This window comes from Phyllostomus hastatus, unplaced genomic scaffold (assembly GCF_019186645.2).
Source record: "Phyllostomus hastatus isolate PE091 unplaced genomic scaffold, TTU_PhHast_1.1 phas_scaffold_93, whole genome shotgun sequence".
In the NCBI taxonomy this organism is placed as follows: Eukaryota; Metazoa; Chordata; class Mammalia; order Chiroptera; family Phyllostomidae; genus Phyllostomus; species Phyllostomus hastatus.
Window position 1 is genome coordinate 6,356,476 of NW_025334042.1, and position 12,780 is coordinate 6,369,255.

Sequence of the window (12,780 nt, forward strand, 5' to 3'; positions counted from 1 at the left end):
GTCAATTATTTACAGATGGGTATTTTTTCATTAACTTTTTTTAAAAATTGTACTAACAAACAACTTTCAACACACCTGTGACTGATTGCCACTTGCCAGAGTATCGGCATGTATTGGGAAACAGTGGTCTCTTTTCTTGCAACTGGTTTTGGTATCTACTCTGTGTAGAGTTCCCTTATTGGGGAATTTGTGCTTTGTGGACTATTTTTCTTATTTTCCTCTGACCTAATAATACCCCTTTCCCACATACAGACTGTAGGGCGTGAACTGCTGCTACATTTAATTGAATATCTCGTAACCAATGATGGGAAAGACCCTGAAATCACAAGTTTAATCAATAGTACCCGGATACACATCATGCCTTCAATGAACCCAGATGGATTTGAAGCTGTCAAAAAGCCTGACTGTTTTTACACCAATGGAAGGTAAGGATGGGCTACTCAATCTTTATTTAAAATAAAACAAAACAAGCCCTGGCTGATTTGGCTCAGTGGATTGAGCACCAGCCTGCAAACCAAAGGGTCGCCGGTTTGATTCCCAGTCAGGGCTTGCAGGGCTTTTGGTTAGTTCCTGGGTTGCAGGCAGGTTCCCAGTTAGGGGTGTGTGTGAGAGGCAGCCACATGTTAATGTTTCTCTTCCTCTCTTTCTCCCTCCCTTCCCCTCTCTCTAAAAATAAAGTATTTTTAAAAAGAGAAAACAGAATTTAAAAACAACAACAACAAAAAGGCTCCCATGAGCGAGTCCCCTTGGCCCAAGTAAAAGCAGTGGGGGAACCATCTTGTAGCCTGTGTCCTGTCACAGCTGTGCTGAGAACTCCTCAGGGCTGCCTGCCTGTTGCTTTTAGAGTGAAAAGTAAAATCCCGAAGAAGGCTGCTTTACTGCTGCCCACCTCCCTGCCTCATTTGCCATTCCTCCTTCTCATGCCGCACGAAAGCTCAGATGCCCTCCATCTCCGCAACTGCCAGGCTCTTCCTCACCTCCCATTTCCCCCTCCTCATGCCTCCCACTGCTTCACCAGCATGTTGGCAAAGACTCCGTCCTAGCCTATCATACATGTATTAGGTCCCTGATCATACTCATGTCACCTGGCACTTGACCTTCACAGCACAATTTTTAATGTCTAATTTCTTGTTTACTGCCTGAACTATAAGCTACCTTAGGGCAGGAATCCCGTCCAGTATGTTCATCATTGTTAAATCCCCAGGGTCTAGCATTAGTACCTAGGCCCTCAGTAACTACCACTTGATTTATTAAGCCAGGGCAGGAACTAACCAAAAAGAACAGTGAGTCTTATAGTCTGTCTTCCCGTTTTCCTTCCTTCCTTCCCTTCCTCCCTTCCTTCCTTCCTTCCTTCCTTTTCTCTTCCCTCTCTCTCTGTTCTTTTTGAAGTGAACCCCCAAAGATCTTGTCTTCATGATAAAACAAAATTTGAAGCCCAGAACTGGATCATTTGGCCCTTTCTCTTCTTATCTCTTCCCAATTCAAAATGCTTGACTCTCTTAACAGTCAGCATTTCCCTGGATCTGCAGTTGGGCTCAATGCATTCAAGCCTCTGCACAGTCTTCTTTGTAGTTTTAGCCTTTTTGCAGAAAATGGGCTTGATCTGCCCACCACAGTCACTCTGCTTCCTGTCGTTATGCCACTGACCCTGCCCATGCCGAGGATCCTGCCCTTCTTGTGCTGTGTCGCTTCGTGGGGGTGATGTCTGCCACATTCCTCACAGAAGGTCCTGCGGGTTTGAGGAGCACTCACCGTGTTTGCGAGAGCGCTGCTGTCAGCGAGGGAAGCAGCGTTTCTGATTTAAACTGTTTATTTTGTTTCAAGTTACCTCGGGAAGTTTGGATTTTCTCAAATGTCTAATATACATTTATATTTGTGCAACTAAAATTTGGTTACTTTTACCAAAATAAATAAAATCTCACCACTTGATTTCCTTCAAGTTTTTCTAGCATACTTAAACACGGTCAGTGCCGCTTTTAGAAATACATTTGTATAAAGTAGCACATTCCAGTGGTTTCTGTTATCAAATATGGGGTGGACCAAAAAGTCTCTTTAGTTTTTTCCCTAAAATAAAAGGCTCATTTTTCATTTTCACCAATAACTTTATTGATTTTGACAATGTCAGCTATCTCCCACATGGTAGAACATTGATTGTCCTCAGTTAATGTCTCAATTTGACCTCCATCAACTTCAACTGGTCTACCGACCACCATGGAGCATCGTCCAGCAAAAGATCTCTAGCTGAAACTTCACAAACCACTTTCCATACATTCGATCAGTCACAGCACCTTCTTTATACACTGCACAAATCTTTTATTGCATTTCAGTTGCATTGTTACCTTTCTTGAAATAATAAAGCATAATATGCCAAAAATGTTGCTTATTTTCTTCCATCTTCAATATTAAAATGGCTACCCCAAAATTCACCAATTTTGATGGGGTTTTTTGTAAATGCACACTGATATGACTGCCATCACAATACAATCTAACAATATTGTTTCAAATGAAGTTGAGACAACTAAGTGCTGCTAGAGCCATCTTATGGAAAAAGCCAAACTTTTTAGCCAGTTCAATGCTATGTAATAAACCACCAGGAAACTCTGGGACTTAAAACAACCACCTTTTTATTTACTCCCAATTCTGTAAGTTAGGAACTTTGTCAGGGCAGAACAGGCACGTGCATCCCTGTGGCCTCAGCAGGGATCTGGCTGAGACTGTGGGACCATGTGTCTGCAGTCTGGTCACCTGGGTTCCCCATTTCTCTGTGTGGACTCTCCACATGGCTACCATGGGGATCTCAGGATCCCAAAAGGGAGTGTTCCATGAGCAAACACCCCAAAATGGAAACACTTATCAAACTGCTGCTTACATCACAACAGCTACTGTCCCATTGGTGTGAGCCAGTCACACAGGAAGGGGTGACATATTGTGTGAATACCAGGTGTGGTCCACTGGAGGTTGCCAAGGCAACCATCCATCCACCACACCTGGAGCCAAAACCAAAGGTTCACACATGGCATGAATCTTCTTCCTCACATACGACCAATAAACCCTAAAAAATTCTTTCTTTTAAAGGGAAAACGGTAACTCCTATGACCTGAATAGAAATTTCCCTGATGCTTTCGAAGTGAACAATGTAGTGAGGCAGCCTGAAACGGTGGCAGTCATGGAGTGGCTGAAAACAGAGACGTTTGTCCTCTCCGCAAACCTCCACGGCGGGGCCCTGGTGGCCAGTTTCCCATTTGATAACGGTGTTCCAGGTAAGCAAACACGGGCCCAGCTGTGGCTTGCTAAGTCCAGAGTGAAACTGTAAACTCTCCTCCTCACTTAACTTCTCTGGCAGGGGTAGAAAGAGCCTCCTTTTCTCAACCCTGAGCCAACCATCCTGCAATTTATAAACCGTAGATGGACAGTGTGGCTCAACTGACCAGCAGCAACAGGATTGCCTGACATTCATCACTGAAACAGAGAAACTGGGGTTTAGGCGATCCCGCAAGAGGCCACATGGCCAAGAGGAAATAAAACTAGAACAACTTACCCTTCTTTGCTAATCATATGAGTCATAATTGTTGACTCCTCTTAAAACTCTGCAGGATGAGGTAAATACGAAGGACTTAAAATATGACAGTGGCTTCATTAACCCCAATAGAACCTAGGGAAATGTCCCTGACCTCCGGAAATGAGCAAGAGTGACCATGCGGCTCTTTAGCTGTTAAGCAGGTTTATGTGGATGGCTGCTTTTGTGTGATGCCGCCTGGTGTGTGTGCATTACCCACGGGGAAGGAGGGGGGAGGGGCGTTCTCTGGAGAGGGTAACGGGTTTCTCTCTAGGAGGCAGAGCTGCTGTGTGGGATGTGATGATGTATGTGCTCGTCTGGCGCTGTGTGCTCCCTCTCACTGCACTGTCACCACGGAGGTCTCCGTTTGTCTTTCCCATGTAGCAACTGGGTCATTACACTCCCGGAGCTTAACCCCCGACGATGACGTTTTTCAACATCTTGCAAATACCTACGCTTCAAGAAATCTCAACATGAAGAAAGGAGATCAGTGTAAAAATAAAATGGACTTTCCTAATGGGATTACAAATGGGTACTCTTGGTATCCGCTCAAAGGTGAGTCTCCCTTCATTTCTGTCACGCTCCTTATGGCCTGCACCCAGGGGTACCCGCTGGTTTTTGTGGGCCCCAAGCCCTTGTCCTAAGTTCGTTAGGCATGGGGTAGCCCCTTGCATTGCAAGAGCAGTGGGGGAGACTGGTCGCTGGGGAGGTGCTTAGACAGCCAAGGCTGCCTTCCTTCGTTCAGATGCTTGCTCAGCTTTTTCCTGCTGTGAGTCCTGACTCATGCCGGAGTCATGCCCAGAACGACGAACAGGACACAGATCTCCACCCCAAGTTTAATACAGAAGAGTGACATGCAAATGTGGAATTGTAATGGCAATGTAATTAGAATAAAAAGAGAGATTTAGAAAAGGTACAGTGTGCCAGGGTATAAAACCAAAATACAGAAGGGAGGGTGAAGACCTTGGAGACATTGAAAGCTTCTATCTCATGTAATGGGGACAGCTGCTCCTTGGATCCAGCTAATTACTGCTGTGCCACAGTGGGTCCCCTGATTGCCAGATCTTCCAGTTCATAAAACAAGCTGGGTTTGTGCCTGAAGCCTCATGATTTCACAGCCACTTTGTAGGTTAACCAAGAGAGCTCTTCAGGCTGGATGCAGTGGGAAGGGGGCCTCCAGTTTTCCAACCTTAGAGCGGATGGCCAGGTGAGGGAGGGGAGGTAAGGAAACTGCCAGGGGGGACATGAGAGTGGGGATGCTCTTCTCAGAAGGAAGGACATAAGCAGAAGCCCAGGGATGTCGGAGAACTCATTCCAGTCTGAGAACTGAGACATCACAAGAGGAAGATGGAAGGGTGTAAGGGAAAACAGTGGGCTGGATCTGGAGTTCCCTGGCCTCAGTGGAAAGTGTCCCCTTGGAGGCTGCTTTGCCTGAGCCTCCCAACAGCAAGCTTCGGGTTGCACTTCTACAGGCAGGACAGTTGCCCAGTTGTCACTTCAGGTGCATAGGCTATCAAGTAGTCTTGCATAAAGTGGTCCTTTGGTGTGCAGGTGGCTTTCTGCCAGCTTCCTAGGTAACATAAATACGCATAGACCACAGGCAATACCACAACATCCCAGACTTCTCTCTGCTGTCCTAGGCACAGCCTCCCTCAGCCCCCCGCCCCGCCCCGCCCCGCCCCGCCCCGCCGGCCTCAGGGCTCTAGCCTGATCCCAGCTCCTCACTCTGCATGGGGAGGAAAGGGCCTCCTGCCCAGTGGCAGAGCTGTCCTTCCTGTGCCCTGTGTGTGAATTTCAAGACAGAGGCAGAGGTGTGGGAAATTAGCGAGGGGCCCCAATGGTGCTGTCGGGAATTTTTCCCAAGTGTGCCCACGTGCAAGCTGTGTATCCTTCTGAGAAAAAAATGGCAGACAGCCAGCTACGTTAAGAAGTTTAAAACAAAGCCTTCTGGCTCAGTCTGGAGGTTTTGTGGGCCTGCCTAACTGGCCTTGGCCAGAGGTGCACACCTCTCCACACTTGGCATCCTCAATTCTGCATGCTTTGCACACCTGTCGGGCCATGTGAATTCTACCTGTCCGAGACACAGCCATCTGCCAAGGGCCTTTGTTTTGTTTCTCTCTCCATTTTTTCCCTTCTTCTATCTCATGGAGAAAATGAGGTCAGAAAGAAATACAAAACTCTTAGTAAAAAAAAAATAGAAAGGACAGAGAAATTCTTCCTAGCTAGAATCTGGACCTACATAAGTACTATTTAATATTTAAATAATATCTTGACTTATCAATATTTTGACCATTTTTTAACGTAAAATTTTTTTCTACTTTAGTACTTCCCAAATACTCTGATGTAGTTAACAGTACATATCTTACTGGGCAGAGATCAAGTATAACAAGTTAAAATATGGCAGAAGCTACCTCCTTTCAAAATTACTATATTTCATCAAATCCAAAATGGCATTGACTTGTAAAATACAACGTACTATTGAGAAAGAAAGAAAAAATATTTCCAACCAAACTAATGACACCAAGATGCTTTCAAATCATCAGATGTAAGACACATCCCAATTCAGAGATTTTAAAATATGGGAAGTTTTGCATCTTAGAAAGTATGAAATATGATCATAACCCTTTGAACATAAGCTCTCCAGCGGTAAGAACCGGAAAGCAAGCAGGGCAGCGGCAGCCCGAAGCAGCAGCGGCCTCGGCTCTGGTTGGGCTCCCTGGGCACGTAACTGATCATCCGTGATTAAGCTTCCCCATCTGCACAGTGATTGCTGTGAGGCTCACAAGTTGATACAAAGCCCTTCGCACGGTGCCCAGCAGCAGTGAGTACTCCGTGAACGCTGGCCATGGTCATTCCCCCAAGTCAGTGTGCTTAGCTTTATGGAGTAACTGTAATTATAAATAGTGTGTAGGGATAGTTCTAAATAAATCCCACTATATTTAGGGAGGTAATATAATTTGAAGAACGCTTTTTCGTAATGTATGATTATGAAATGGAACCTTCCCCTACCCCTCATTTAATTTTATGCACAGTTGTACTCCAATCAGCTGTGATCTAGTTACCCATTTGGGGATATTCAGGGTTGCCTGGTCATGCCTGGGTAATACATTGTCAAGCTCTGATTTTATATGCTAACATGTCAAGTTCGTCTTTTCCTGTGTACATCTATTTTCCTTGCAATGGTCTGGTTCACTTGTGCTCAAGGCGTGGGATACTCGGCTCCACTCCAATTTTAGACCCTAAGAAGTATTAAATATGCTTGTGTTTAGGTGGAATGCAAGACTATAATTACATCTGGGCCCAGTGCTTTGAAATTACGCTGGAGCTGTCGTGCTGCAAATATCCTCGGGAGGAAAAGCTTCCACTCTTCTGGGATTCTAACAGAGCCTCGTTGATTGAATACATAAAACAGGTGCACCTAGGTTTGTGAGATTTTCTTACTAATTCCTCTTAACAGAAAACATAACATCTTGGCAGAACCTGTGGGCTGCAAAAATGCGAGCCCCTATTTGTGTCTTCTAGGTGCAGCTTCATTTTCGTGCCAGAGCTAACAGTTGAGAATTCTCTGTGCATGAATACCTGCAGCGTGTGAGAAACGCAGTGCCCACGAGTCCATATCAGAGAAAGCACAGTGTGTGGTACTTTCATGTGGGGATGCAAAGTCCAGACTACTTCTCATTTTACCTGTTGAATGACCTGGAAATCTGGCAAAAGATCAGGAAAACAGGTTGTTATTGTTGCATCATCACCAGTGAGAGGAAAGCCAGGTCTTCTTGTCAGCTGCCATGCAGTATCACAGACTGGGAACACTGCACAGGCCGTTTTGCATTTTTCCAGAACTGGGGTAACGATCACCGTTAGTGTTAGCTCCTCCCACCGCTCCACTTTGCCAAATGACCTGGCACTGGGAATCTTCCCAGCTCATTTCTTGACAGCTGACTGGCCTTTATCACAGATGGACAGACTAAATGTGGCAAGAGTGGTAGTTCTCAAACACGTGCAGCCGACTCGTGGGGAGGGCTTGTTAAAACACAGGTCCCGTCCCCAGGGGGTGGTTCAGAGTGTGGTTAACATCTTCCCAGGTGATGCTGACGCTGTTGATCCAGAGAAACACTCTGCTGGTGATGATGATGAAATCACACACCGTTCAAGTTTATTGGACCAGTCTGTGTCTCTTTGGGCCAGGTGTGGGGGGCTTTCTGGCATTGCAGGAGTGGAAGTTATTTTTCTCCACTCAGAACGGCTTGGGGAGAAGAAACATTAAGAATTGGCATAATAGTTAAGCTTCCACATCAAACTGAGTGGAGGGTATATGCGTGTGCTGAAGACGTGTGTATCGTGTGCCTGCTGCGTATTTCCTATCATTCCCTGCATGTTTCATACCTGCTAAAAAGAGATGGAAATGGCTGGCCGTGGGAAAAGTAAGAAGCGCAGGGGTGAAAGGCTGAGTGCGAGGGGAACTAAGAGCTTTCCTTGGCCACGCATCCCCAAAATGGATGCCCCCCTTTCAGACCTTCATCCCCAAACCCGTGCCCCCCAATCCCAACACAAGCACAGAGATTGTCGGTGAACCCACAGGGCTGTGTCTACCTGGCTGAGACGCATATGGGGCAGGTTGATTCCCTGTGACAGATGCTACAAAATTCCACCTTTTTCACCAGCATCTTACTAACATTTATTAAGCTTATTATCAGTCTTTCTCCTTTCTCATTGTCATCAAACTGTTTTGGCTCCTCTTGCTTAATATCCTGGTGTTTCCCCCACTAGGTTTTCCTTTCTACCTATATGGATCCTTTAGTGTGTACTCTGCCGATTGTTTTCTGAAATTCCTTCTCCATCAGCAGGGGGCAGCCCAACATGAAATATGCTCCAGGTACCTGCACTGTTTTTGGAATTTCAATCTACTTGTAAAGGTTGCTTACCAAGCACTGAATTGTATCATGCTGACATAATACTGCCAGTGAAGGAGCTTTTTGTAAACTGTTAAATGATGTATAAACTATAGCACAACCAGTGTCATTATTAATTTGGAAGGCTTATAAGTCCATCTATACTAGGCTTTTAAAGAATATGTTATCTGTCCGCCTGTGTCTATAATCAAATATGCACAACTCACTTAAAAATGTGTTCGTGAGCACGTCAACCCTGCCCCCTTGTGGTTTAAGACAGAGGCATTTTTTTCTCCTAGTTTAATCATGAAACCCTGTTTCAAACAATAGTACAGTGTAGTTATTTTTACTTGGTAGAAAGGTTCTCTTCAAATTGGTGCCCAGGAGAAGGCCAAAGAATATCTTTGTGGCTGATGGGAGCAAACAGCTCATTATAGTATTGGTTTGGTTTGAGGAAACTGTTGATATTTGTCAATCTAAGACATTCACTGGACCAGTCTCACCACTTGCTAAGGTGACTCTAAGTCTCTGAGATTTTGGCCCATCTGAAGTCTGGGGCCTCCCTTGGCCTCTTGCTCTAAGGGAAGGTCCTGGCCAAAAGGACAGGGGCCAGGGTAAGGCCCAGCTGTTTTGTCATCTGTCCCTGTGTAAAACCTTGAGCAAGCTACTTGTCCAAACTGCAGTTTTAGTTAACTGCTGGGCTCTCTATCCTACTCTATTGATCTCTCTGTTATGCCATATTGTTTTGATTATTATACTTTTGTAGTACAGTTTGAAATCAGGAAACATGATACCTCCCACTTTGTTTATTTATTTTTAGAGAGAGGGGAAGGGAGGGAGAAAGAGAGGGAAAGAAACATCAATGTGTGGTTGCCTCTTGTGTGCCCCCTACTGGAGACCTGGCCCACAACCCAGGCATGTGCCCCAACTAGGAAAGGAAACAGTGACCCTTGGGTTTGCAGGCTGGCACTCAGTCCACTGAACCACACCAGCTGGGGCCCTCCCATTTTGTTTTTACTCAAGTTTTCTTAGGCTATTCAGGGTCTTCTGTGGTTCCATATAACTTTTAGGGTTACTTGTTCTAGTTCTGAGAAGAATGGCATTGGTATTTTAATAGGGATTGCAGACATTAAGGCCAAAATAGCAAAGGAGGGCAAGTCCAAGTTCTAGGGGCCCGGAGTGCTTGTCCCCCTTTCTGGAGGGAAACAAAGATGAGCAAGCCCTGCCCTGGCTGGTGTGGCTCAGTGCGTTGGGTGTGGCTCAGCGCAAACCAAAAGGTCGTCACTTGGACTCCCGTTCGGGGCACGTGCCTGAGCTGCAGGCCAGGGCCCCAGCCGGAGGTGTGCGAAAGGCAACCGATAGATGTTTCTCTCTCACATTAATGTTTTCCCCCTGTCTTTCTTCCTCCCTTCCCCTCTCTCTAAAAATAAATAAATAAAATCTTTTTTTAAAAAAAAGATGAGCAAGCCACAGTGTTACCTGTTGCTGTCCTCTCTGCTCAAAGCAGTTCTGAAGCCCAAAGTTTGGAGTGTGGCCCACAGCACCCAGAAATGTAAACAACCTGGCCTAAGAGAATCGGGGATGCGCTGAAGCCAGTGGGACACAGACACACACCTGTCGTCAGACACAGACACACACCTGTCGTCAGACACAGAATAGGTGGTGACTGGTCATAGGTGGGAACCAGGGAGCGAGCCGGCAGTCTCTGAGCACCTCCCTGCCTGGCCTCTGCACTGCACCCAGCGGACACAGAACTCCAGTGCTCGCCGGGCAGGCTTTTCGTTCCTGGCGCCTGGTACATTTCCAAGGGAAGGGGAGCTTTGCATTTCTCCCCCTCATCTTCATGTGTGGCCACGGAATTTGTCTCAAATTTTATTCTCCTTTGTTTATTATCTGAGCTTTTTTCAAAATTTCACTTTTTGTTCCCCTGATGTAATAGTACTGGCTCTCTATGCATCTCTTTTGGATCTACTGGTCTTTTTCCAATGTTTCAATTTCAACATGTACAAATAAATCATGTCTTCTGGTAAAACAATTACTTCCCTCTCAGTGAAAGGTTTGGAGATGCCTGGACAGAGTATTGCAAAGACATGTAAGACATGAAGACAGCTCTTGTTTGGCTGGCAGTCTGCGGTTTCCCTCGAATAGAAACTCCACATTCAGGCAGGGTCTGTGTTTGTTCAGCAACTGTAACATTCAAACACCCCAGCCTTCCCCAGAACTGTCTCTAGGTTTGGGTAAGGGTCATGTGGCAGTGAATCTTTGGATTTTTAGAGGATAGTTAATGAGAGTCAAACTGGAATATGAAGATTTTAGTGATTCCCCTAAATCCAAATTATTCCTCTTCTCCCATATTTGAGGGCAGACAGACCACAGGTCACTTGAAATCTTTGTTCAGTTGTGACACATACTAATATATGGGTGTCGTATGGGTACCTAAGATCATCCAAAAACACCATTAATGTGAAAATTGAAGCCTGTTCTGTTCAAGTATAACCCATTCTAGCTGAGAAGAAATTTACTTCCCTTTTTTAAGGACCATGAGATTTTTTTCCCTTGGTGTCTTCTGTTAACTACTGATTATTAGCATCCTGAATTGTTTCAGAATTACCTTAGATGCTTTAAAAAATTTTTTTCAAAATCTTAGAATTCTTTGTTTTTAAGATTTTATGTATGTATGTATGTATGTATTTTAAAGAGGGGAAGGGAGGGAGAAAGAGAAGGAGGGAAACATCAATGTGTGGTTGCCTCTCATGCACCTCCTACTGGGGACCTGGTCTGCAACCCAGGGACATGCCCTGAGTGGGAATTGAACCAGCAACCCTTTGATTTGTAGACTGGCACTCAGCTGCTGAGCCACACCAGCCAGGGCACCTTAGATGCTTTAAAAAGATGGTATTGAGTCAGTTACAAAGGTAGTTTTTATATTTTTAGTTTGGCTTTTATTTTGTTTGATTTGATTGGTTTTGTAGAAGTCAATGAAAAATGCAAAAGATGTTAACAGTCAACACCTCTACCACAAACTATGTTGCTCAAATGCACAAATTTTCCTTAGCGGTGGGAAGGTAAGCTAGCCCAGAGACCCGAAGGAGAGAGAAATATGAGTAGCTTCTTCCGTCACATATTCCTGCCCTTGTTGGAACAAAGTTGAATTGATGTTCCAGAAATTTACCCAGTATTTGTCTCACCTACAAATTTACATAGCTACATTCTTTCTGTTCTGTTGTATAGTTTTTCTTACTCAGATAAGAAGAGTCAAGCCCTGGCTGGTGTGGCTCAGTGGGCTCAGTGCTGGACTGCAAACCAAAGGGTCACCAGTTTGATTCTCAGTCTAGGGCACATGCCTGGCTGGTGAGCCAGGTCCTCAGTAGGGGGTGAGCAAGAGGCAACCACACATTGATGTTTCTCTCCTTTTCTTGCTCTCATCCCCTCTGTCTAAAAATGATTTTTTAAAAAGATTTTATTTATTTATTTATTTATTTATTTATTAGAGAGGGAAGGGAGGGAGAAAGACAGAGAGAGAGAAACATCAATGTGCTGTTGCTGGGGTCATGGCCTGCAACCCAGGCATGTGCCCTGACTGGGAATCGAACCTGCGACACTTTGGTTCACAGCCCACGCTCAATCCACTGAGCTACTCCAGCCAGGGCTTAAAAATGATTTTTTAAAAAAAGGATTAAGAAAAGAATATGAACTGATCAAAGCTTTTTTTTGTTTTTTAAGAAAAGTATTAATAATTGTTCATCCTCCTGCCTGGAAGGTGGTGATGCAGGAGATAGCATAGGAAGAACTCTGAGACTGAGTCGCTGTTGCTAGCCAACTGCATCCTGGTTGCCAGGCAATTCCTTTTAACACTTACACAGCAGCAAGAAATGAGCAGCCAGAGGGCAAACAAAGGCAGGGCCCTCACCATTGCAATCTAACAGAGAACTTAACACAGGAGGCTAAAAGCAAAAGAAGACATGCTCACTCATTGACCCTGTAGTCCTGACCCTAGATTGATAAGGCTGCCAGACATTCCAAACAACATAAATAAATTGTGATAGTGCAGGAGGGAAGTCCTTGAAAGTCTGTGTGTATCTTCTCCACCAGCTGGGAGAAGAAAAACCTTGAGACAGTGTGTTCATTCCAAGGCCTGGAAGGGGTAAGGGGAGGGGTCTATAATGCCCAAAGAAAGGACCCATAAAACAACTTTGGTTAACTGCCTGCCTCCCGTCACATATGCAAAATGAACAAATAAGTCTGGAGCAAGATAAGGATCTGGGCTAACAGATCCCCACCCCATACCTACGTCTGGGTAGTCACGTCTCTCTGGGGAAGCTGGCACCACCTTTA

The 12,780-nt window shown here is 45.1% G+C and overlaps 1 protein-coding gene and 1 pseudogene across 1 annotated transcript in view; one reads left to right on the plus strand and one right to left on the minus strand.

Annotated features, from left to right (window-relative positions):
• CPM (carboxypeptidase M) overlaps positions 1 to 12,780 on the plus strand; it is an 83,403-nt gene that overhangs the window by 56,583 nt on the left and 14,040 nt on the right. Inside the window, exons 4-7 of the mRNA XM_045829944.1 lie at positions 253 to 425; positions 3,076 to 3,260; positions 3,941 to 4,111; positions 6,826 to 6,978. Coding sequence (XP_045685900.1) covers positions 253 to 425; positions 3,076 to 3,260; positions 3,941 to 4,111; positions 6,826 to 6,978 — 682 coding nt within the window. The remainder of the gene's footprint in view (positions 1 to 252; positions 426 to 3,075; positions 3,261 to 3,940; positions 4,112 to 6,825; positions 6,979 to 12,780) is intronic.
• On the minus strand, positions 1,412 to 3,015 carry LOC123812504 (annotated as a pseudogene).